The 26,919-nt window shown below is 48.6% G+C and overlaps 1 protein-coding gene across 1 annotated transcript in view; it reads left to right on the top strand.

Moving 5' to 3' along the window:
• DHRSX (dehydrogenase/reductase X-linked) overlaps positions 1–26,919 on the top strand; it is a 139,424-nt gene that overhangs the window by 90,430 nt on the left and 22,075 nt on the right. The window contains exons 4-5 of the mRNA XM_043457857.1: positions 13,988–14,089; positions 24,375–24,582. Of these exons, the coding sequence (XP_043313792.1) occupies positions 13,988–14,089; positions 24,375–24,582 (310 nt within the window). The remainder of the gene's footprint in view (positions 1–13,987; positions 14,090–24,374; positions 24,583–26,919) is intronic.

Below are 26,919 nucleotides of genomic sequence, written 5' to 3'. Positions count from 1 at the left end.
CCATCTGAGCCATCAGGGAAGCCAGTAACAATACTGAAGTGAGTTTCCACGTCCTTCTCCAGGGGATCTTCCCCACCTAGGGATTGAATATGTGTCTCTTGCATTGATAGGTGGATTCTTTACCACACAGCCACCAGGGAAGCTCAAAGTATTGGGTCTGCCGAAAAGTTACTCCAGTGACATCGTACGGAAAACCCCAAACGAATTTCTCAGCCAACACAGCGGTTTTCCAAAGGTAGCTGGCCGTGTCTGTGTATCTCCCCGTCCATCCTGGTAACAGACGGTGACCCTGGCAAGCCGAGTGGGGCATCCACGTCCTTAATCCCCAGCCGGTGGTCTGAGCTGGACTCCACAAGCCTCACTGTCCCCGCCGCTGTCTTGCTGGCCGTGGGTTCGTCTTTGAGTCTCAGGTCTGCCTTAGCGCTGCCGGCTGGCGGAGCGGGGTGGAAACCAAAATGGCGCTTGGGATGAGAGACCGAAAGGCATCATGGGAGCTGTAGTCCATCGGTGGTCCGGCAGTGAATTTTCTTCCGGATTCCCCAGTGTCCTTAGCGTGAGCCTGTGGTCCTCGGAGTAGCTCATTGATTTGTCCTGCGGTATCCGAGCCTGCCCGAGGTGCCTCTGAGTGACCCCCACGTGGTGCCAAGACCCCAGGGCCTTGCACAATTCCTGCCCTAGATACGGGGCCCCAGAAATACCCGGCAGCAGCTCCCCTGATGGCTCTGCGGGTAAAGAAACCGCTTGCCAATGCAGGAGACGTGGGTTCGATCCCCGGGTCGGGAAGATGCCTTAGAGGAGGGCATGGCAACCCACTCCAGTATCCTAGTCTGGAGAATCCCGTGGACAGAGGAGCCTGGCGGGCTACATTCCACGGGGTCACAAGAGTCGGATACGACTGAGCAATTAAAGCTTGTACTTTCACTTTGGCTTTTTTAAACCGTTGCGAACGTTTTTTGCTCTCGTCTTCTTTGTAGACATGTGCTGTCATTTCTCTTAGTAAATGGAATAAGGAAAAAAAAAAAACATATATATATTTAATTATTTGGCTGCACGGGGTCACCAAGTTTCTACGGATTTCTTTACCCATGGCATGGGAGATGTTTAGCTGTAGTATGTGGGATGTAGTTCCTTGATCAGGTATCAAACTTGGGTCCCCTGCATTGGGAGCTCAAAATCTTAGCCACTGGACCACCAGGAAATTCCCTGGACAATGCATGTTGATAGGATTTCTTCTATCAAGGCCCCGAAGCCCTTTCAAACATGATTTCCTGGGGTCGTGACTGCAGGAGACAGGAGGGATGTTTATCCTGATGTCCGATTTTTTTTGCTCTTTTTTCCAAGCTCATACTGGAGCGTTGACAGGGTGGATGGATGTGGCGACATTTCCTTACAGAGGCAGCCCCCCGTAGGCCCTGCATGGATCATCGTTAGGTTGGAATTGCAGGCAGGTGCAGAGGCGGGCTCTACAGAAAACTAGGATGAATGGAAGGAGCCGTCAGGGGCCGGTGGGCGCGCGGCCGGGTTGCAGGAGAGACCCGAACCCCCGGCGGGATAAAAGGCGGCCAGTGGATGGTCAGCTCTGCGTGGGGTTCGGCACACACGTGGTTACTTAACCCTGAGGCTGGGACCCGTCGTTTAAACACAACGTGGATGTCTTCAGGGTCCTGTTTGGTGAACTTGCCGTGACAGCCTGGAGACCCGGCTTGCTCCCAGCCTTGTGTTCTAGGCGTGGCTGCAGCCTGGGGAGGGGGGTTGCGGCGAGGTCTGTCCTCCCGTCAGACTGACGGAAGCGCTTCTAGAAAGAGCGGAGTGAGTCTGGCATGGCCCTGCTGCTCAGCAGAGAGCTTCACTGGTCATTGTTCAGTCGCTCAGTCGTGTCTGACTCTTTGAGACCCCATGAATCACAGCATGCCAGGCTTCCCTGTCCATCACCAACTCCCGGAGTTTACCCAAACTCATGTCCTTTGAGTCGGTGATGCCATCCAACCATCTCATCCTCTGTCGTCCCCTTCTCCTCCCGCCCCCAATCTTCCCCAGCATCGGTGTCTTTTCAAATGAGTCAGCTCTTTGCACCAGGTGGCCAAAGGATTGGAGTTTCAGCTTCAGCATCAGTCCTTCCAATGAACACCCAGGACTGATCTGCTTTAGGATGGACTGGTTGGATCTCCTTGCAGTCCAAGGGACTCTCAAGAGGCTTCTCTAACACCACAGTTCAAAAGCATCAATCTTTGGCGCTCAGCTTTCTTTATGGTCCAACTCTCACATCCATATCGGACTACTGGAAAAACCATAGCTTTGACTACACGGATAAGGTGATGACAATTCACATTTAGCACCGAGACGTTCCTAGATGCCTTTCTAGAGTGGGTTGCCACTTCCTCTTCCAGGGCATCTTCTCAACCCAGGGATCGAACCTGTGTCTCCTACATTGCAGGTAGATTCTTTACCATCTGAGCCACCAGGGAAGACTTTTATAAAAGAAGGACTTATTGCAAATTCATTTCTAAAAACCAAGACATTTTTTTTCCTAAATGAGAGGACACTTTTATTTTTTTTAAGATTTTTTTTTTTTTTTGATGTGGTTAAAGAATATTTTTTTGATCTGGACCTCTTTTAAAGTTGTTATTGAATTTGTTTCAATGTTGCTTCTGTTTTATGTCTTGATTTTTTTGACCACGAGGCAGGTGGGATATTAACTCCCCACCTAGAGACTGAACCTCCTACTCCCTGCATTGGAAGGTCCAGTCCTAACTGGTGGATTCCCAGGAAAGTCTGAGGAGAACATTTTTTTCCAGGGTCCTGCGTGATATTGGTTGCATCTGAGAACAAGAAAGGAATAAGGCGACCTCTTTTTCTTTTTTCTTTTTGGTTCTTTTTGTTGGTCTGGAATAAGATGGTAGCTCCATCTTCGAGGTGTTTCGCTAGATGAATACTTGAAATGGAAATTCAAAACAAGGGGTGGCCAGCGCCTCACGGGGCAAGAAATTCAGAAATCCGAGAGATTTCGGTGGAGTTTTCTGCCAGCAGGAGGAATCTGCCCGAGGGAGGAACAAGACGGCAGAAACTACGTCTCCCTCCACAACGCCTCAGGGATACGCCTTCAAACACACAGGCGCTTTCAGAACACCAGCTCAGAGCTGACGGGAGTCCCTGACGCCCGAGGAAGAGTATATAGACGCACACAAAAATCTGTAGGACGGGGGAACTGGGGGGGCGGGAAACAAGAGTGTCAGTAGGACTGGACCTGCCCTTGGCAGGTGGGGGAACCAAAGCGGGGGTCCAACTGCAGCACACCAGGCCTCCCTGTCCATCACCATCTCCCGGAGCTTACTCACACTCATGTCCGTTGAGTCGGTGATGCCATCCAACCATCTCAGCTCTGTGTTCGCTTTTCAGGTACTCATAAGTCTGGAACTTCCCTGGAGGTTCAACGGTTGAGACTCCTTGCCCCCAGTGCAGACGGCATGCGTTTGATCCCCACTGGTTGGAGAAATAAGCCCCCACACCCTTCAAGGCCAAAAAAAAAAATTAACTACTCTAACAAAATAATCTATATCTTTTAGTTTTGCAGGTGTTGGTGGTGGTTGTTATTGTCTGAGTCAACAAAGTCGTGTCTAAGTCGTGTCTGACTCTTTGAGTCCCCGTGGACCGTAGCCCGCCAGGCTCCTCTGTCCGTGGGATTCTCCAGGCAGGAATACGGGAGTGGGTTGCCATTTCCTCCTCCCTCTTCCCGACCCAGGGATCGAACCCAGGGGACCCCAGGGTCTTCTGACTTGGCAGGCAGATTCTTTACCATCTGAGCCACCTGGGAACTGTTTGTGACTCAGTCCTAAGAAAGGGTTCGATCTCACTGATGCGTTGTCTTATTTGTGCCTTAATCTCCCAGGAGAAGAAGGCAGGGCTTCCGTTAGTCAGGACGCTTGGATGACAGGACTGTAGTCAGAAGCGTCACAGGAAAACATGCATATCAAGCCAGGTTTCTGGTTCCGCGCGGCACAGTGCAGGAGGCCTTATTTACTGATGGGTCACCGTATGTCCGGATTTTTCTGTCATCTGTGGGCATGTCTCTGTGGTGCTATACAGATGGAAACTGTCTCTTAAAACAACAACAACAAAACAATGAGGGCAATGAAAGACTTGTGGAAGACAATTGTCTGCCTAAAAGAAAAAAAGTCCACAGTTCGAATATTGTAATTATCCTCCCATTAAAATAATTAATTAAAGGGCGTCCTGGGTGGCTTAGCTGGTAAAGAATCCACTTGCAATGCAGAAGACCTGGGTTCGATCCCTGGGTTTGGAAAATTTCCCTGGAGAAGGGAAAGGCTACCCACTCCAGTATTCTGGCCTGGAGAATTCCATGGACGGTGGGGTCTCAAAGAGCCAGACACTTTTTTTTTTTTTAAGTCTGCTGTCGGGCAGAACCACAGACATCCAGAGAAAATGAAAGCACATTTTCCCGTCTTGATGCTGCTTGTTCTTTCGGGAGGTTTAACAGCCTTGATGAACAGGTTCTGCCAAATCCGTAATGTGTTCTTTACGACCGCGGGAGGGAAATGGTGCAGAAAATCACTGTGACATCCCCAGGAAGATAGGAGTCATTGCCGAGAGGACGCTGAGACCTCGGTCGTGACTGCAGCTTCAGGCTCTGCTCACGGAGGCGGGGGAGGCGTGCGCTGAGGACTGGGGCCCAGGGGGGGTTTGGAGCAGGAGAAAGCGGGGGCGTTCCCTTCATTCCCTCCATGAGACACGTACCGGCTGAAGAGACAAGAACCATGTTCACCTCCTTCAAGAAATGGTCTTGTTGTTCAGTCGCTCAGTCGTGTCAGACTCTTTCTGACCCCATGAACCGCAGCACGCCAGGCTTCCCTGTCCATCACCAGCTCTCGGGGCTTGCTGAAACTCATGTCCATCGAGTCGGTGATGCCATCCAACCATCTCATTCTCTGTCATCCCCTTCTCCTCCTGCCCTCAGTCTTTCCCAGCATCAGGGTCTTATCAAATGAGTCGGTTCTTTGCATCAGGTGGACAAAGGATTGGAGTTTCAGCTTCAGCATCCATCCTTCCAATGAATATTCAGGGTTGATTTCCTATAGGATGGACTGGTTGGATCTCCTTGCAGTCCAAGGGACTCTCAGAGTCTTCTCCAACACCACAGTTCAAAAGCATCAATTCTTCAGCACTCAGCTTTCTCTGTGGTCCAACTCTCACATCCATACGTGACTACTGGAAAAACCATAGCCTTGACCAGACGGACCTTAGTTACCAAAGTAGTGTCTCTGCTTTTTAATATGCTGTCTAGGTCTGTCAGAACTTTCCTTCCAAGGAGCAAGTGTCTCTTAATATCATGGCTTTGGTCACCATCTGTGGTGATTTCAGAGCCCAGGAAAAGTCTTGAGATACTACTAGAAGAGAAAATTGCAGGCCAACATCTTTGATGAGTATTACTGTTATTTTTCAGTCGCTCAGTCGTGCCTGATTCTTTGCAACCCCATGGACTGCAGCACGCCAGGCCTCCCTGTCCATCACCAACTTCCAGAGCTCACTCAAACTCATGTCCATTGAGTCGGTGATGCCATCCAACCAGCTCATCCTCGGTCATCCCCTTCTCCTCCTGCCTTCTGTCTTGGCCAACATCAGGGTCTTTTCCCACCAGACCTATAGTTTTGATGAGTATAGGTGCAAAAATTCTCAACCAGATACCAGCACACTGAATCAAGAGCACATCAAAAAAGATGGTGTACCACCGCCGAGCCGGATTCATGCCAGGGTCACAGAGACGCTCCAACATACGGAAACCAATCAGATTGTCGATTAAAAAGAGTACAGTCACCCCTGGAAAGCAGAGAGGTGTTTTATTGTGTGGGCATGTTGAGGACTCGGAGCCCCGGGGGGACAGCATCTCTGTAGCTCTGAGAAGACTGCTCCAAGGAGGCGGGAGGGGGAGTCAGGCTGTATGCAAGTTTGCAACAAATGGAGCAGGCCATCTGAACGTCAAAGATCAGGTATCAAGGGAAGGAATTGAGCATTCTCTGTAAGGGAGGATGCAAGCCTCTGGGCTCACTGAATTCACTCCTTTCGTATGCACCTGGGTTGTCTGGGGTCAAACTTATTTCCTTGTTCACCTTAAGGAGAAATTGATGTCTGATCCCTGCGTCCTCCCGGCCCCCCGCAGTCACTGTCGGGGGAGGTAGCATCTTCTGGATCACAGCTTTGGGAACCCTCCTTCACATCTGGAGGCCGGACCTCGCCGCTGATGGCTTTGACATTTCTTGTTTGTTGATACGGCCGGAGACATTTTCATTTGATGACATCCACAGAAGAAAAGAGGGAAAATCACAGGACCATCTCAAAAAAAAATAATAATTTATTTTTTTACTAGTTTATTTGGTAAAACAAAAAGAAGATGAGAGAACAGACATAAAACACTGGCATCCTCCTCCACAATCGCCGTCATCAAAATGTGAGCAGATGAAAAGAATTCTCCTGTATTAAAAAGATTCCAAACCCAGGGGGTTTCTGTTTGCAGTAGAAACACAATAATGATACATTTCCCTGTCCTATCTCCTGTCTTCTTTCTTCTCTGTCTCCCTTCCTCGCTTCCTTTTTTTTTTTGAAAAGAAATATTCTTTAAAATAGAATGGACTGGCTTCCCTGATGGTCCAGTTGTTAAGAATCTGTGCTTCCACTGCAGGCGCATGGGCTTGATCCCTGGTCCGATAACTCAACTTGTGCGGCGTGGCCAAAATACAAAGTTATATTAAAAAAAAAAAAAAAAGAACGGAACAACAGCATTGTAAATCGACTATACCTCAATAAAAATTAAAAAAAAAAATAAAAAAGAACGGTGAGTCACCCATCCCTTGGGTGTCTTCCTGGTAGTGGACGGGAAAGTGTAACCGGAAGCAAAACTAACCAAAAGCCCTCCTGTTCTTGGGTAATGTAAGAAAGCGTGACAGCCTTTTATTGAGTGAATCCCAACTCTGCTGTTTAGGAGATCCGCCCGAGAACTTTCTAAAAGTCCAACCGTGGTGGAGCACAGATGCTGTTTATGAAGGCACGGACTTCTACAGCTTTGCGTGATACCCAAAGAATGTTTTATAAACACTGAGCTGTTTAGAGGCCTTCGTTACAGTCTTTTCCCGTGTCGGTTCTCAGAGCATGTTGAGTAGAGTTTCCTGTGCTATACAATAAGTCCTTGCTGGTTATCTAATACATGTTTATTTTAGAGGATGTGTTCACGGGATCCTTGAATGAAGGCAGGAGAAGAAGGAGGCGACAGAGGATGAGATGGTCACATGGCATCACTGACTCGATGGACATGAGTGTGAGCAAGCTCTGGGAGTTGGTGATGGGCAGGGAGGCCTGGCGTGCTGTGGTCCAGGAGGTCGCAAACAGTTGGATGTGACTGAGTGACTAAGCAACAATATTAGTGGGCATGTGTACATTCCAAACTCTTAGTTTATTCCATCTTCACTTTGCCCTTTGGTAAGCATAAGTTCACTTGTATATTTAAAAAAAAAAAACAGATTCTACATATAGGCGATATCATATGGTATTTGTCTTTCTCTGTCTGTCTTTGTTACTGTGATCATCTCTGGGTCCGTCTATGTTGCGGCAACTGGGATTATCTCATTCTTTTTTATGGCTGCGTAACATTCCATCACTGGCTTCCCAGGTGGCTCAGTGGTAAAGGGTCTGCCTGCCCATGCAAGAGATGCAGGTTGGATCCCTGGGTTGAGCAGATCCCCTGGGAGTATGAAATGGCAACCCACTCCAGTATTCTGGCCTGGAGAATCCCATGAATAGAATAGCCTGTCGGGGCTACAGTCCATGGGGTCACAAAAGTCAGACACAACTTAGTGAGTAAACGGACGGAGGAGTCTGGTGGGCTGCAGTCCATGGGGTTGCTAAGAGTCAGACACGACTGAGTGACTTCACTTTCACTTTTCACTTTCATGCATTAGAGAAGGAAATGGCAACCCGCTCCAGTGTTCTTGCCTGGAGAATCCCAGGGACGGGGGAGCCTGGTTGGCTGCCGTCTATGGGGTCGCACAGAGTCGGACACGACTGAAGCGACTTAGCATCAGCAGCAGTGAGTAAGCAATGGCAATATTCCATTTTATTTATATACCACATCTTCTTTATGCATTCATCTGACGATGGGTTGTTTCCACATCTTGGCTATCGTGAACAGAGCTGCGATGAGCTTTGGGGTGCACGTTCCCTTTTTCGCTTTCTTTGGATAAACACCCAGGAGTGGGATTGCCGGGTCATTCCGGTAACTCTATTTTTCGCTTCTTACGCAGCCTCCATTCTGTTCTGCAGCGGAGTGGCTGCAGCCCTGTGTATTCCCACCCGCAGTGTAGGCGGCTTCCCTTCTCTCCACCCCTCTTACCACGTTTGATCTGTTACCTTTCTGAGCACAGTCGTTCTGACAGGTGTCAGGTGATACGTCACGGCAGTTACAGGTGCATTTCTCCCGCGATTCCTTAAGCAAGCTCACCGGGGTGGACGGTGGGGCGTGCTGACTTCATCTGGGTGTTGTCGTCCGTACACAGTGGGGGAACACATTAAACCTACGCTAATTCGGGGCTCTGATCATCTGGGCTAGGCAGAAGCTTCTTTGCGCCCTGCCCTGTCGATGGAAGAAGTAAATAAGATCCCCAGGAGAGCCATTTACCTCCTGGGAGTAGGAATTGCTTTTAAAGCACTTTTAAAAAATCACTGTTTCCAAGCACGACTCTGATTGCCTTCTCACCGGCTGGCTTCTGAGTCAGTCCAACGTCACTCTTTTCTCTTTCCTTGTGAAGTGCTTTGGGGACATCTGTTACGTGTCTTGGGGGGTCAGTTATAGGGTCCGTCGAGAATGTTCTCGTTTTAATTTCATCTTCCAAATAACACTTGGGGCTCAGAAACATTTGAATGATCTGTAATCTGAGAGTGGCACAAATTTTAGCAACTTCTACCAAAGTTTTTTTTTTTAACCAATACTGTTGGCTTTTTTGGTGGTGGTGGTTGTTTACAGTCGATGGGGCGTGTTTGACTCTCTGCGATCCCGTGGGTGGTAGCCCGCCAGGCTCCTCTGCCCATGGGGATTCTCCAGGCAAGAAGACTGGAGTGGGTTGCCATGTTGGCGGTGGTGGTGGTTTTATGCTTGAGGTTCTAGGGCTTGAGCTTTACTGTGACGCCGTCCTGAGACGGCTCTGTGGTGGTGGTGAGGAACTGGGAACCTTAAAGAAACGGACTTTCCTGGAGGTCGATGGGTGCGTCCTGACCATATCGCTCTGCAGTGAGGGGTCTGTGTAATGCTGAGGACCCGGTCTTTGCTTGATAAGGATAAGCCTGAGGCTCAGGTGTGCCCAGAGGGACGTTGTAGGAGAGGTTTTCCCAGGCGGCTCAGTGGTACAGAGCCTGCCTGCCAGGCTCAGGAGACCCGCGTTCGATCCCTGGGTCGAGAAGATCCCCTGGAGGAGGGCATGGCAACCCACTCCAGGATTCTTGCCTGCAGAATCCCATGGACAGAGAAGCCTGGCGGGCTGCTGTCCATGGGGGTCGCCACGAGTGGGACACGCCTGAGCACCTAACACATTCACTTCCACATTTCACTCTTCTGTTTACCCCAGTGGAAACGTTTTCATTTGCCTTTTCATTCATGATTTTCTTTTTTCACCTGGAGTTATTAATGTGAACTCTCTCTTGCCATTCTGGTGTTATTTTTTGTTTTCTCATTCTCTTTTCCTCCCCCATTTTAAAAGTTTTTATTGAATTTGTTACAATACTGCTTCTGTTTTTTGTTTTCGTTTTTTTTTTTGGTCGCAAGGCATATGGGATCTCGGCTCCCCAGGCACGGATCAAACCTGCACTTCTTGCGCTGGAAGGCAAAGTCTGAACCACTGACCAGCAGCGAAGTCCTCTGATGCGATTTCTTGGCAGCTTTTTGTATCGGAAAGATGCACACGTCATAAAGAGAATCAGTTGTCTCCCCTCCACCCCCTGGGTTCAAAGTCAGTCAATTTACAAGTGGGGTTGTCTGGTTTTTGAAAGTAGGAAAGGACTTGATAAAAGATATGTGACACCCTCCCAGGCTTTTCTGAGTGTCTTTTCTTCATCAATTTTTTCTATTTATCCCATATTCGTTGTTCTGATGAGTCCTAATTTGCTTGATTAGATCGTAACAGTCAGTCTTTTTCTCGATTGAAGTACTCATTTCCTTGAGATGTTCCTATTTTACTTGTAAATCGAGCGTATTATTCATTCGGTTAGAAGCACACACCTATCGTTTTAAAATCTTCTTCCTATCATAGATTTGTCCCTGTTTGTTAATTTGCATTCCCAACCTTGTCAGATGTATTATCCACAGTCTTCTCTGGGTCCTTGTTTTTTTTTTTTTCTGTCTGTCGATTTCTCAGATGCTCAAAGATGTACACACTGTTCTCCCGGAACCATTTCGGGTTCTGCCCACCTCTTCCTGCGTTTCTAATGGGTTTTGACAAAGAGCCTCTGATGTTGTGTTACTAGAAACTTTCTGATGAAGAAACAGCAGCAGAGGATCCCGCTGCTTAACTATAATTATCATGGCTTCAATATTTTTTTTATTAATCTTTGTTGGGATGTCGTTGCTTCGTGATGTCCTGTTAATTTCTGCTCTGCAGCAAGCTGAGTCAGCCATATGTATACATGGATCGTCCCTTTTATGCTTCTCTTCCCATTAGGTCGTTACAGAGCATTCAGTAGAGTTCCCTGAGGTATCCAGTAGGTGCTCATTACTTATCTATTTCACACAGAGTATTTGTCTCAATCTGAATCTCTCAAATTCATCCCACCTCGACTCCCCACCTTGGTGTCAACACAAATGTTCCCCACGTCTGTATCACGCCTTTGCGTTGACTGAACATCGGACCTACAGGTAACCATCCTCATTGTCCCGTTAACATTTTAGCCCCGAATCACGTCCTCCTTGTCACGAAAGGGACAGCCCTGCCTGCTGTTTCCTTGTTTGCCTGCCTCTTTTCAGCCTTTTAAGTGTTAATCCCCGCCTGAAAAAACCCCGTCGTGAGCTTACAGAAGAATCCTCCTATTTCCTGCCGTCAACATGGTCTCGTGGGAGGGTACCATCTTGCTTTCGTATCATGACCAGCCGCGCGTCATTCAGTCTCACTCTTAACTGAGTCAGGATCAGACCCTTGGCTTAACCCTTAACTCTTTCGAACTCTTTCATCCCCTACCTATTATGTGAATTTCCGGCTTTTTGCTACCCAGACAACTGATATATCTCCTGTGGTCCAGTCACCTGCATGGCAGATGTTCTATTTCTTGTCCCCTCGGGGTGCCCTGAAAATTCTCAGAGCATTGCAGCCTTCATTTCTCTATAATCATGTAGCTAGACATGAAAGGGTAGGTTAATGGCGCCCCAGGTCAAGAGAAAAATGTCACCTACGGGACTTCCCTGGTGGGCCAGTGGTTAAGACTCTGAGCGTCCAATGCAGGCGGCTTGGGTTCAGTCCCTGGTGGGGGAGCCAGATTCCCCATGCCTGCAACTTAAAGATCCTGCATGCCGCAAGGAAGACCCACGGTAACCAAATAAATAATTGGAGAAGGAAATGGCAGCCCCCTCTGATCTTCTTGCCTGGAAAATCCCACGGACAGAGGAGCCTGGTGAGCTACAGTCCGTGGGGTTGCAAAGAGTCGGGCACAACTGAGCGACTTCACGTTCACTTTCAACCAAATAAATAAGAGGCGAAAATAGTGTTTAACTGTCACCTGTTGCCTCCTCCTCCCCGCTAAGAGCCCTGCTGTGACAGTTACCCCAATCCCCTCTCACTGTGTTCATTGCTGGGGGTCCACAACCCCTAGTCGCGTGCTAGATGAGCCCCTAACACACGTGAGGGCCTTGTCCTCTCAATGGTCAGTCCTGGGGCCCCTGCTTGATGGGAGGCAGGGGTCAGACCGTGTACCCTGTCTTCTGTACTTCCCTTCTCAAGGCTGGAGCTCTTCAAGCATTCTGGTCTGCGGGGAGCAGTCTGCCTGCCGCAGCAGTAGGACTTGATTTAGGGGCGCATCTTCCTCATTGGGAAAAACCCTGATGCTGGGAAAGGTCGAGGGTCGGAGGAAGAGGGGACGACAGAGGATGAGGTGGTTGGATGGCATCACCGACTCGATGGACGTGAGTTTGCGTGGACTCTGGGAGCTGGTGATGGACAGGGAGGCCTGGCGTGCTTCGGTCCATGGGGTTGCAAAGAGTCGGACACAACTTCGCGATTAGGCAACAAATCCCCTGTGCGGTATAACCCCCTCCTTCCAGTGAGAGGCAGGGGCAGCTCCTGAGTGGATGTGGAAACTGGTGCTGCTGATGAGACTGGGCACAAGGAATTTCCGGGCAGTCCAGTGGTTTCACTGCCAGGGCTCTCTGGTTCAATCCCTGGTCAACGAACTAAGATCTTGCAAGCTGTCTGGCACAGCTATAAAAAGTGGGGAAAAAAAAAACAAACAAACAGTGGGAAAAAAAAAAAGCAAGATGCAGTGACTCGCTCCCAAGGCAGTGGTCTCAACATGAAGCATCAGTCCCCGTGTTGCTTGTCAAATATGGTCCTTTTTGGGCTTCCCACCTGGCGCCTGGTAAAGAACCTGCCTGCCAGTGCAGCAGACTCAGGAGACCCGGGCTCAATCCCTGGGTCGGGAAGATCCCCTGGAGGAGGACATGGCAACCCACTCCAGTATTCATGCCTGGAGAGCCCCATGGATGGAGGAGCCTGGCGGGCCACAGTCCATGGGGTTGCAGAGAGTTGGACAGGACTGGAAGCTGAGTGTGTGGGTCCACTGGTCCTTTTTTTTTTTTTTTTTTTTTTACCATTGGTTCTAGTTATTAGCAATGGTGTGGGTTTTCCTCTTTTTTTTTTTTTTTTCTTTTTTTAACATTCCTGGGAGTGTTTCAGGGGGAAATTAGAACAGCGTGTTGGGGATTCCTGTGCAGATGGCTCTGACTTCTAGAGCAGAAATTCCCAACTCCCTGCGGCAAAGCTCCGTCTTCCCCAATCTGCCACAACCTGCTGCCGCTGAGAACAGAATCAAAAGAGAAAAAAAAATGCATTTAGGAAACATGCAAGGGACTTCTGCTTGACAATGCAAGGGGTAAGGGTTTCATCCCTGGTTGGGGAGGTAAGATCCCAGGCGCCTCTTGGCCAAAAAGCCAAAGCGTAAAGCAGAAACAGTATTGAAACAAAGTCAATAAGGACTTTACAAGATGGCCCACATTAAAAAAAAAAAAAATGTTAAAAAAAGAAACATGCAAAAGGTAAGTGCCTAATGTTGCTTTTTTTTTTTTTTTTTTTTAAATCCCTGGGCTCAGCTGACATACAACCACTATTGATTTTTATTTTTATTTATTTTAATTTCTAAATGCATACAGTAAAGAGTCTGCCTGCAATGCAGGAGATGTGTCCTGCTCTTGGCAATGGTGCGGACTGTAGCTCACCAGGCTTCCTCTGTCCATCGGGGATTCTCCAGGCAAGCATACTGCAGTGGGTTGCCATTCCCTCCTCCAGGGGATCTTCCTGACCCAGGGGTCGAACCGGGGGTCTCCTGGAGAATCCTCATGGACAGAGGAAGCCTGGTGAGCTACAGTCCCCGGGGTCGCAAAGAGCAGGACACGACTGAACGACTGACACTTTGACTTTTCAAATGCATCCTCACTTTTCCAGCGTGTCTTCTGGCGGAGGGCTCACCCACAATCCCCAGGATGGCGACCGTGCTGAGTGACTGATCCTGGACTACGCCCACCCCTTACGCACACTCCCTTTGTTATTTTTTTTTCAGGGAAAGCATTGAAAACACACCCTCTCTTGTTCTCAGGGGCAGGGTAACTTGGCACACACAGCTTCCTCTGTCTGTACTCAAGAGTACCCTAACATGTCCCTTCTGAGTGAACGCTGATGGACTGTAGCATGTGTGGTGGGTTGAAAGCTCACCTTGCTTCTTTGTCTTTCTGCAGTGGAATTTCTGTACTGCGACCTGGCATCCATGAAGTCTATCCGGCAGTTTGTCCAGACATTCAAGATGAAGAAACTCCCCCTCCACATCCTGGTGAATAACGGTGAGTTATGCAAGTCTGTTCTATGCGTCTGCATCTCCATTTCTTGCCTGCAAATAGATTCATCAGTACCGTTTTTCTGGATTCCATATACGTGCGTTAATGTATGATATGTGTTTTACCCTTTCAGACTTCTTTACTCTGTGTAACAGACCCTAGGTTTGTCCACATCACTACACCTGAGTCGGTTTCTTTGCTTTTCGTGACTGAGTGATATGTCCCCAATTCTTCACTCTGAATAAGAGCCTGATGATCTAGAGGGTGGAATGGCGTGGGGTGGGGGGAGACTCAGGAGGGATGTATGTATAATGATGTCTGATTCATGGTGTTTACAGAAAAAAAGCAGCATCGTAAGCTAATTTTCCTCCAAGTAAACAGTAAATGTTTTTGCCAACAAAGGTCCATCTAGTCAAAGCTATGGTTTTTCCAATAATAATGTATGGGTGTGAGAGTTGGACCATCAAGAAAACTGAGCACCGAAGAATGGATGCTTTTGAACTGTGGTGCTGGAGAAGACTCTTGAGAATCCCTTGGACTGCAAGGAGATCCAACCAGTCCATCCTAAAGGAAATCAGTCCTGGGTGTTCATTGGAAGGACTGTTGTTGAAGCTGAAACTCCAATATTTTGGTCACCTGATGCGAAGAGCTGACCCATTTGAAGAGCCCCTGATGTTGGGAAAGATTGAGGGCAGGAGGAGAAGGGGACGACAGAAGATGAGATGGCTGGATGTCATCACAGACTTGATGGATATGAGTTTGAGCAAGCTCCGGGAGTTGGTGATGGACAGGGAGGCCTGGCGTGCTGCGGTCCATGGGGTCGCAAAGAGTCAGGAATGACGGAGCAAGTGAACTGAACTGAAACAATAAATTGAAAAAATAATGGTGACATCTGGTGAACTCCAGAGGTTAATTCAGGCACAGACAGGCGCTCTGGCAGTCCTTGGGGAAAGCGGCATTACCATGGATATATAGTCTCAGCTACTGCCGAAGCTGTGTTCCACTGATGTGTTTGGCTTTCGCTATCGGGATAATCAGTTTTAGGGTGTTGCTTTGAAATGATGTTAAGTGTGCTCAGGGCTTCCCTGGTGCTCAGACGGTAAAGAATCCGCCTGCAATGCAGGAGACCTGGGTTTGATCCCTGGGTCGGGAAGATTCCCCTGGAGAAGGAAATGGCAACCCACTCCAGTGTTCTTGCCTGGAGAATCCCATGGACAGGCGTGTCTGACTTTTTGTGACCCCATGGACTGCAGCCCACCAGGCTCCTCTGTCCAGGGAATTCTCCAGGCAAGGATATTAGAATGGATTGCCATTTCCTTCTCCTCTATGCTTATGAGTCTGTTTCTATTTCATAAGTAAGTTCAATTGTATCATTTCTTTTTAGACTCTGCATCAAAGTGATATCATATGGTATTTCTCATTCTCTGTCTGACTAAGTTCACCCAGTATGACAATCTGGAGGTTCAATGGCATTCTTTGATCCTTTTTCATGACTGAGTAATATTCCACTGTACATATGTACCACATCTTATTTATCTATTCCTCTGTCGATGGACATTTCGATCAAACCACAGCTCTAAAGGGAACGATTACTGGGAATATTCTGAGTCAGCAGCTGCAAGCCCATTTCCTGACTCCACGAGTTCTCGGACCAAGACCCCGTCCATGGTACTGATGGTGTTCAGTAGAGTCCGCTGAGTTTAGCAAAGCTATGTGCCCAGGAACGTCCTCTGGGATAGTAACTCCTGCTGGCAAGGTGATTGGTTCAAAGGAGCTGGATTCAGACTCCCTTGGTGGTCCAGTGGTTAACACTCCCCACCCCCACCCCCCGCCAATGCTGAGGACGCAGGTTTGATCCCTGGTCTGGGGAAATTTCACATGCCCCGGAGCAACTATGCCCATGTGCTATAGTTACGGAAGCCCTTACACCCTCGATGTGCTCGGCAACAGAGAGGCCACCACAGTGATAAGCCTGAGCTTATCCGTGTCCGACTGGGGAGTGGCCCCTGCTCGCTGCAGCTAGAGAAAGCCAAGCAGCAACAAAAGCCCTGTGCAGCGAAAAATAAATAAATGAAATTTTAAAAAGGTTGGGGGTGGGGAGGCTTGGGTTCCCAGGACCAACTCCTGGTAAACCACCCCAGGCATCAGCTCTCATGGAGAACACCCCCAGCTGAGTCCCACGGAAAATGTTGTCCAAGGGTCATGGCTACCTAGTGGTCCTCGCTACCTTTGCATTTTTTTTATTTAATTAATTTTTTTATTGCCATTCTTGATGGAGACCACTTTTCTAGTCTTAATCGAATTTGTTACAGTATTGCTTCTGCAGCATCTGTCAGAGGAAAGTTTCACGTTCTAAAGAAACCAGTTGTATTCCGTAGCTGTAAATTATGTCAATAAAAGTGGTGAAGTGAAAGTCGCTCAGTCGTGTCCGACTCTTTGCGACCCCCATGGACTATACAGTCTGTGGAATTCTCCAGGCCAGAATACTGGAGTGGGTAGCCTTTCCCTTCTCCAGGGGAATCTTCCCAACCCAGGGATCAAACCCAGGTCTCCCGCATCACAGGCGGATTCTTTACCAGCTGAGCCACAAGGGAAGGCCAAGAATATTGGAGTGGCTAGCCTATCCCTTCTCCAGGGGACATTCCCAACCCAGGGTTCGAACCCAAGTCTCCTGCACTGCAGGCAGATTCTTTACCAACTGAGCTATCAGGGAAGCCCGGACTATAGGAAAGTCCCTAAAGTTTATTCTTAAAGAGAACAATCAGGATTTTGCAGATGTTCGGCCTTCCAGTCGGGGAATATTTGTGCATGCGTTAGCATGACGCAGATGGAACGAGACTGCCTCTCTCCACCGGTGAGGGAACTCGTGATGGAGGCTGGGGCTTCGTCCACCCCGAGAACGATTAATAGTGGGTGTCCTGCTGAGCCGGTCAATATTTATCACTTATTCCCATCCAAACTTGATGGATCGCGTTTCCCATCCTCGTGCCAGAACTTGGACAGGTTTGTGTTCACCGCTCAGAATTTATGGTCTGTCCTTGTCGGAATACTTCCCACCTCTCTCCTAGATGGATTTCCCAACATCAAGGATTACTAAAAATTATGTGTCCCCACCCTCCCACCCTCCCTGCCGAATAAACGTGTCAGTGGTAACCCTGAGAAAGAACAAAGATGGCTTGCCTGGCCAGATACACGTTAACCCAGTTTTCCCCATAGATCTTCATTTGTTCAGGAACTCAGAGCATAAATCGGCTCACGGACCAAGGACCGTTAGAGCTGGGCTTCCAGGCACTGGCCACAGGGGCCTTGATGTCCAGAGCAGTCAGGAAAGCGGGGAGTGGGGTTAGGGTTAGCCCTAGGGTGTAAGGGCTTTCTTGGGGAGCAAGTGCCCAAATGTCGTTTGGTTGCTCAGTCATGTCCGACTCTCTTGCGACCCCATAGGCGGTAGCCCACCAGGCCCCTCTGTCCATGGGATTCTCCAGGCAAGGATACTGGAGTGGGTTGCCATTCCCTTCTCCAGGGGCTCTTCCTGACCCAGGGATCAAATTCGCATCTTTTACATCTCCTGCATTGGCAGATGGGTTCCTTACCACTAAGCCACCTGGAAAGCCAGACAAGCACCTCACTTAATCGTGGGTTTAGTCGTGAGTGGGGACCCTGGGAGTTCTGAGTCCAGCATCCAGGGCGCTGCCGTCTGCACCTGGCTTCCCCAGTGGATGAATCCCCGAGGGGGTGGTCTGAACGCGTCCAGAACACGGCAGGGTGTTCGGCTGTAGGCACAAAAGTGATACCCAGACACTGCTGTAAAAATATATTTCCGCCCGCGATGCTCTTGCCCAGGGCTTGCTCAGATGACCCTTGAAGATCTCCCAGGTCACCTTGAACTCCCCCTGTGCCTGGAGCCTCCTCGCTGTCGACTGGAGTCAGAGAGTTTCTGCTCGAATCTGTCAGCAGAGCTTGTGTGCGGAGACCATCCAAGCTGGCACACCCCTCGGGCTGCACGGGACCTGTCTTGTCCGTGATCGCTGGTTAACGCATAATCCGAACGGAGTGAGTGAATAGGTCCAGCCTTAAGGAGATGGCCCAGGGGGGCGTCCTTCAGCTCAGATCACCGTGCACCTGACCGCAAGTGCCCCTGCAAAAAAAAAAAAAACCACAAATGAGTCCAGTGGGTCTGTCCAGTGGCCTTACCTCCAGAGCCCATCAGCTGCACCGAGGTCTGGCTGACCACACTCTCCTGGGTGTTTTCTCTGCTGCCAACGTCCAAGAAATCAAAGACTATTTTCCCCTCAGCTTCATGAACAGGGATGGAACCCAGACCCCTTGCATTGCAAGTGCGGACTCCGAACCACTGGACCATGATGAAAGTCCCCCAAAACCATCTTGAGGATATAAGAACCAGCACCAGCTCTTTTTTATAACCTGGTCTTCAACTCCACAGGCTGAAGCCTTGGAAACACCTTCAAATTCAACCTGCAATTCCTGCCAACCCCCGTGTCCCCCTTTCCAGCCCCCTTGCTCCATGAGGTGGCGTGTTTTCCAATGGATGCCGATACAGGCAAGGGCGTTCCCGGTGGCTCCGTGGTCAAGAATCCGCCAGCCAGGCAGGAGATGCAGATTCGACCCCTGGGTCGGGAAGATCCCCTGTAGGAGGACACGGCAGCCCACTCCTGTATTCTTGCCTGGAGAATCCCACGGACAGAGAGGAGCCTGGCGGGCTGCAGTCCATGGGGTTGCAAAGAGTCAGACACGAATGAATGACTAAGTGCCGCGAAGCACAACAGGTTCATAAATACGTGCCTTCTTATTAATAATCATCTTTAATGAAGTGCAGTGGGTGTACAGTCTTATATGTTGCAGGTCTACAGTATGAAAGTGAAACTGTTGGTCACGCAACTGTGTCTGACTCTCTGTGACCCCATGGAGTGTAGCCCACCAGGCTCCTCTGTCCCTGGGATTCCCCAGGTAAGAATACAGGGGTGGGTTGCCATTTCCTCCTCCAGGGGATCTTCCCCACCCAGGGATTATACCCGGGTCCACTGCATTGCAGGCCGACTCTTTCCCGGCTGAGCCCACAACATAGACGGCAGTGATTCACGGTTGGTAAGCTTGTACTCCATGGACAGTTATTATATAATGTTGGCTAAGTTCCCTGTTGTGTACAATATATCCTTGTCCTTTATTTTATACTAATGTGAAACGAAGTGAAAGTCGCTCAGCTGTGTCCGACTCTCTGCGACCCCCCGGACCATACAGCCCATGGAATTCTCCAGGCCAGAATCCTGGAGCAGCTAGCCTTTCCTTTCTCCAGGGGGATCTTCCCAACCCAGGGGTGGAACCCAGGTTTCCCGCATTGCAGCGGCTTCTTTACCAGCTGAGCCACAAGGGAAGCTCAAGAATACTGGGGTGGGTAGCCTATCCCTTCTCCAGCGGATCTTCCCCACCCAGGAATTGAACTGGGGTCTCCTGCTTTGCAGGCGGATTCTTTATTAACTGAGCTATGAGGGAATGTTATACTAATACAATAGTGGTTTGTACCTCTTAAACCTCCCCGCCCCCCATCTTGCCCCCACCTCTTCCTTCTCTCCCACTGGTCACCACCAGTTTCTTCCTTGTATGTCTGAGTCTGTTGCTTTTTGGTTATATTCACTCGTCTGTGGTATTTTTAAGATTCCACGTACAAGTGATACGATGCAGTATTTTATCTTTCTCTGACTTATTTCTCACAGCACAATACCCTCCAAGTCCATCTATGTTACAGCACATGGGATTATTTCATTCCTTTTTTATGACTGAGTGATATTCCATTTGACTATTATTCCACGGGCTTTCCTGGTGACTCAGCTGGTAAAGAATCCGCCTGCAATGCAGGAGACCTGGGTTCCATCCCTGGGTTGGGAAAAATCCCCTGGAAAAGGGAAAGGGCTACCCACTCCAGTGTTCTGGCCTGGAAAATCTCATGGACTGCACAGTCCGTGGGGTCGCAGAGAGTGGGACATGACTAAGTGACGTTCAGTCAGTCACTCAATATTCCATTATATATATGTCCACATCTTCTTTATCCATTCATCTGTCGATAGACACTGAGGTTGCCGCCCTGTGTTGCCTGCTGTGAACATTGGGATGCATGTGTCTCTTCAAATGATGTTCTCTGGATATCTGCTCAGGAGTGGGATTGCTTGGTTAGAGACGGAGATTTTAGATTTAACATATGAATATATAAGTGATATTACATGGTATTCATCTTTTTGTTTATGGCTTACTTAAGCTTAGTATGATCATCTCTTTCCATCCATGTTGTTGCAAATGGAGGTATTTCATTCTTTTTCATGGCTGAGTAATACTCCGTTACACACACACACACACACACACACACACACCCCGCACATCTTCCATATCCATTCATCAGTCAATGGACACTTAGATTGTTTCCACGTCTTGCCTGTTTTAATTAATGCTGCTAGCAACCTGCCCCAGTATTCTTGGCTGGAAAATCCCATGGACAAAAGAACTTGGCGGGCTACAGTCCATGGGGCCTCTGGGGATTGGACAGGACTGAGCAAGCAAGCATGCAGACATGTGGAAATAACCATTTCCTTTGCCTGCATTTTGGGCCACTGTGCCTCTGGTCCTCCCGCGGGGTTGCATCCAGAGCTGCTGTTATGTGAATGTCCCACAAGGGTCTCATGTCCAGAGTGGCTTTCTCCTGTGGTCTGAAATTGTTGTGGTTCAGTTGCTCAGTCGTGTCCGACTCTTTGCGACCCCATGGACTGCAGCACGCCAGGCCTCCTTGTCCATCTCCAACTCCCAGAGCTTGCTCAAACTCCTGTCCATTGATTCGATGATGCCATCCAACCATCTCATCCTCTGCCGCCCCCTTCTCCTCCTGCCTTCAATCTTTCCCAGGATCAGGGTCTTTTCCAATGAGTCAGCTCTTCCCATTAGGTGGCCAAAGGATTGGAGCTTCAGCTTCAACATCAGTCTTTCCAATGAATATGCAGGGTTGATTTCCTTTAGGACTAATTGGTTTGATTTCTTTGCAGTCCAAGGGACTGTCAAGAGTCTTCTCCAGTTCGTCCTGCCTGGCGCCTGGCCTCCGCTGGGCTTGTTGACGAGATCCCCATGTGTGGTCTCTGCACCAGAACAGAGGTCTTAGCAGTGCCGGCCTTCTCTCGGGAGGCTAGCTCTGCCCGCAGAGACAGAATTCTGAACACTGGGGGCTTTTCTGAGCATGCCCTCGGACGCTCTATGACCTTGTCAGCTCCTCCAGGTTCCACTCGTGACGGCAGAGTTCGGGAGGCCACCGCGACTCGGGAAATGTGCTGTAGACTCTGTCTCCCGAGGGAATGCGTGCCCAGAGAGCGAGCAGGCTGGCTCTCCGTCAGCCTGGAGCGCTGGGTCCTTTCCCGACCAGCCTCACATGAGCCGCGTGCCCCCGGAATGTACGAGTCTGTCATGGGCTGAGTACCCCTCCCCGCTGCGGGCACGCACCCAGCTTATTGAATGCAGCTGCATCCCATCCACCTTCGACATCAAGGGAACTTTTCTCCAGGGAACTGTCCACATTGTCTCCAAAATGCCTCTTGTCCACCTCTACCTGGATTCTTCCAGACAGCTCCTGAAGGGCATCCCCGACGCACTCTTCAGAAACGTTTTTACAATACACCTTACTTTTCATCGCATGTAAAACAGATAACCAGTGCGAGTCTGGTGTATTTTTAAACATTTTTTTCGCTGGGCTGTAGTTGCTTTTACAACGTTGTGTTGTGAACAGAACCAGCCGTGTGCTGTTTAGTCGCTCAGTCGTGTCCGACTCGTCGCGACCCCGTGGGCTGCAGCCCGCCAGCCTCCGCTGTCCGTGGGATTCTCCCGGCAAGGATACTGGAGTGGGTAGCCTTTCCCTTCTCCAGGGGCATCTTTCCAAACCAGCGATCCAACCCAGGTCTCCTGCGTGGCAGGCAGGTTCTTCACCAGCTGAGCCAGCAGGGGAGACCAAGTGGGCTGTAAGTATACACAATCCCCTCCTTCTTGAGGCTCCCCCCCACCCCCAACCCCCGTCTAACTCCTCTAGTTCATCACAGAGCCCCGACGTGAGCTCCCTGGGCTATACGGACCTTCCCACTCGCTATCTGCTTCACGCACGGTCGTGTATATATTTCAGTCCTTTTCTCTTCTATTCATCCCACCCTCTCCTTCCCCCAGCATCCCCCAGACTGTTCTCTACGTCTGTGTCTCTATTACTGCCCTGAAATTAGGTTCCTCTGTACCATTTTTCTAGATTCCACATATATGCATTGATACGTGATACTCGTTTTCCGGACTGACTTCGCTTTCTATGACAGACTCTAGGTCTGTCCACATCACTGCGTCTGACGCAATTTCATTCCTTTTTTATTGGCTGAGTAATATTCCACGGCGGGCTTCCCAGGTGGCACAATGGGTCGTGAATCTGCCTTTGATGCAGGAGACGCTGGCTCCATCCCTGTGTCGGGAAGATCCCCTGGAGGAAGGCATGGCAACTCACTGCAGTATTCTTGCCTGGGGCATCCCATGGACAGAGGAGCCTGGTGGGCTACAGTCCGTGGGGTTGCAAAGAGTTGGAAACGACTGAGAATGCATGCATTAGATATTCCATTGTATATATGTTACTTTTTATTGACCACTCTTTAATACCAGACATTTTAAAACATCTTTGAGCTTAACATCATATAACAGCAAACTCAGTTGATATGTGAAAATTGTAGCCAAGTTTTTCATTTCAGAACCACACACGTTTGCAGACCTGACATGGTACAGAAAATGTCTCTCGTTGAGGAGACCGGTTTTGTTTACATAGGGGTTTTGGGAAGAAAGACGATCAGCGGGTGTAGACTTAAAATAGTGGGCTTTGGTTCTAAGTCTGTAATTTACTTGTGTGAACTTTGCCAAGCCCCTCGACCTTTTTTTTTTTTTTTTAACATTTAAAAGGCATTTTATTTTAAGGGGCTTCTTGGGGCTTCCCTTGTGGCTCAGCTGGTAAAGAATTCGACTGCAATGCAGAAGACCTGGGTTCGATCCCTGGGTTGGGAAGATCCCCTGGAGATGGAAAAGGCTACCCACTCCAGTATTCTTGCCTGGAGAAATCCCGTGGACAGAAGGGCCTGGCGGGCGGCAGTGAAATAGCCAGAGATAAGCAAGGAAGTGAGCACAGTGTAAAGAGCATTTTATTTGAAATATAGCTGTGTGTGTATGTCAGTCCCAAACTCCCAATCTATTGGGTTGGCTAAAACATTCTTTTGAGGTTTTCTGGAAGATCTTGCAGGAAACCTAAGCAATCTCTTTGGAAACCCAATATTTTGTTCATCAAATTTTAGGTGCCATAGGAGTGGTCCCTAACCTGTTTGGCATCAGGAACAAATTTCATGGCAGACAATTTTCCACAGACTGAATGTAGGGCCAGGGGGGTGGTTTCGGGAAGATTCAGGTGCAGTTACATTTATTGTGCACTTTATTGTTCAGTGGCTATGTTGTGTCCGACACTGTGACCCCATGGACTGCACCACGCCAAGCTTCCCTGTCCTTCACTATCTCCAGGAGCTTGCTAAATCTCATGTCCATTGAGTCGGTGATGCCATCCAACCATCTCATCCTCTGTTGTCCCCTTCTCCTCCCACCTTCAATATTTCCCAGCATCAGGGTCTTCTCCAAGGAGTCAGCTCTTCCCATCAGGTGGCCAAAGGATGGGAGTTTCAGCTTCAGCATCAGTCCTTCCAATGAACACCCAGGACTGATTTCCTTTAGGATGGACTGGTTGGATCCCCTTGCAGTCCAAGGGACTCTCAAGAGTCTTCTCCAACACCACAGTTCAAAAGCATCAATTCTTTGGTGCTCAGCTTTCCTTATGGTCCGACTCTCACATCCATACATGACCACTGGAAAAACCATAGCCTTGACTAGATGGACCTTTGTCTGCAAAGTGGTGTCTCTGCTTTTCAAAATACTGTCTAGGTTGGTCATAGCTTTCCTTCTAAGGAGCAAGCGTCTTTTCGTTTTGTGGCTGTAGTCAGGGTCCTCGGTGATTTTGGAGCCCAAGGAGATAAAGTCTGTCACTGCTTCCACTTTCTCCCATGTTTATTTTCCGTGGACAGAGCCGGACCCTGAGGCGCGAAGGGGTGCTGGGAGCCAGGACCAGAGTCAGCATCCTGGAGCTTGGTGGCTTCCCAGTCGTCCAGGGGATGGCGTAGAGTCTCATCTCTTCTCACCCTGTTCCCCACTCCTTTCTGACTGTCCTGAGTGCCCCCTTTGTCCCCAGCCGGCGTGATGATGGTGCCTCAGAGGGCCACGGACGACGGCTTTGAGGAGCACTTTGGCGTCAACTACCTGGGCCACTTTCTGCTGACCAACCTCCTCCTGGACACCCTGCGGGGGTCGGGCGCCCCCGGCCGCCGCTCCAGGGTGGTGACCGTGTCCTCGGCCACGCACTACGTGGGGGAGCTGAACCTGGACGACCTCCAGAGCAGGTGAGCCGGGGTGGGGTCCTGACCTGTCATCGCGACGCTCTGCACAGGGCGCTTGTCCCCGGGGACGTCGCTTCCCACCTCCCGGGCTGCAGCTCAGCCTCTCCCGTGGGCAAAAAAAAAAAAAACTGCAGTGACCAACACAGGCAGACCTGGGAGACGCTGTGGGCTTTGGTTGCATTCCGCAGGGATAAAGTACGTAGCGCATTAAAGCGGGTTGCACAAATTGGTTTTTCTTTCTTCTACATCTGAAAGTGATGCTTACTCTAGCCTGTAATTTCTTAGATGTGCAATAAGTAGCATTGTGTCTAAAATAACAGGGTACGGACCTTCATTTTAAAAAATCCTTTATTGCCGAAGAATGCTAACTGTCCTCTGAGCCTTGAGCGTTCAGTTCAGTTCAGTTGCTCAGTCGTGTCCGACTCTTGGCGACCCCATGGACCACGGCACGCCAGGCCTCCCTGTCCATCACCGACTCCTGGAGTTTACCCAAAGTCATGCCCATTGAGTCGGTGATGCCATCCAACCATCTCCTCTCAGTGACTTGTAATCTTTTTGTAAGAGTTCTTGGGCTATAAGTAGTCCTCATTAGTTATCTATTTTATACATGGTATCAATCGTACATGTGGATCAATCACAGTCTGTCAATTCATCCCACCCCGACTTTGGTGTCCATATGTTTCTCTTCTATGTCTGTGTGTCTATTTCTGTTTTGCAAATAAGAGCATGTACACTATTTTTCTCCCTGGAGAAGGGAACGGCAACCCGCTCCAGTATTCTTGCCCAGAGAATCCCACGGACTGGAGGAGCCTGGAGGGCTGCAGTCCATGGGGCCGCAAAGAGTCAGACACGACTTAGCAATGGAAAACCTGCCGTTTCTCTACTTTTCACATGTGTGCTAATAAACGATATTTGTTTTTCTCTTTCTGACTGCACTCTGCATGAAAGTCACAACCTTTTTGCAGTAGCCACATCAAAGGTCACTCATCACAGCTCAACGTAACAAATATGATCATCACGCAAAGCTTTAAAATACTGTGAGAAAGCAGGCCTTTATTTTAGATTTAGCTGGAAATATGTCCCTGGAGAAATAACAATATGAATCTCCTAGCTACCTAAACTTTTTATATTACTTGTCTGCTTCCATCTTGGTTACACCTTGCTTATAACCTAGCAACTTACAGCTCTAAGTGTCAAGTCAGAACTTCAGAGCACCATTTTCAACTGGCCCTTCACTTCTATCGGGATCAGGGCACTGTGAAATAAAAATTCTGTCAAATTTCAAATTAAAATAAAAGGATACGGCGAGAGTGACCGACACGTCACACGCGGACGTGAAGTGAACAGACGCTGTTTTTAAACACGGTGCCGGCAGATTTACTCCAGACGGAGCTGACCCACACCTTCAGTGGGTACAAAAATGCAAGTATCGCTGGCGTGCAGCAAAACGAGATCTGCCTGTATTAGGAAGTGTTGGCTGTTTCACCGTCACACATTTAAGCACTCTCTGCATATCAGTCTATTTATATTTACGCTTTGAGGCAAATCCTATTATATTCTTCAACACATGAGGAAACCGTGAAGCATAGTTAAAATTTAGTCTATGAGGCATAGTGGACATACAGTGTTGCAATTTCCGCCTTGCAGCAAAGTGACTCCGCTACACATGTATATCCATTCTTTTCTTTTTTATTCTTTTCCATGATGTTTTTTCAGGGCTTCCCTGATATCTCTGTTGGTGAAGCATCTGCCTGCAATGCAGGAGACCCCGGTTCAGTTCCTGGGTCTGGGAAGATCCTCTGGAGCAGGGGAATGCTTCTACCTACACATATTTTATGCTATTATATATGAAACAGATGTTATACATTTAATATATGGAACTCCCCTGGTGGCTTAGATGACAAAGAATCTGCCTACGATCTGAGAGACCTGGGTTCGATCCCTGGGTTGGGAAGATCGTCTGGAGGAGGAAATGGCAACCCACTCCAGTATTTTATCATTATATATTGCATATATTAATATATATATATAACAATATTTATATTACTATGTTACTAATATATATCTAATATTAATATATCAATATATATTTACTATATATTTATGTAGTAACATGTAAATGTAATATTCGCAACATTATGTAATATTACATTTACATGTATTTACATTTAATATATATATTAAACATATAATTGTTAAATATATTAAATATATAACTTTTAAAGTTGAACAGTTAAACTTATTTAACTTAAATAATTGTATTAATATTTATATAATTTATATAATTGTATGTGTAATATGTAATTATGCTTGCATAGTCACATATATTGTCATATTCAT

This window comes from Cervus canadensis, chromosome X (genome assembly GCF_019320065.1).
Source record: "Cervus canadensis isolate Bull #8, Minnesota chromosome X, ASM1932006v1, whole genome shotgun sequence".
In the NCBI taxonomy this organism is placed as follows: Eukaryota; Metazoa; Chordata; class Mammalia; order Artiodactyla; family Cervidae; genus Cervus; species Cervus canadensis.
The sequence above is the reverse complement of the archived record's forward strand: the minus strand, read 5'-3'. Positions and strand labels throughout refer to the sequence as shown.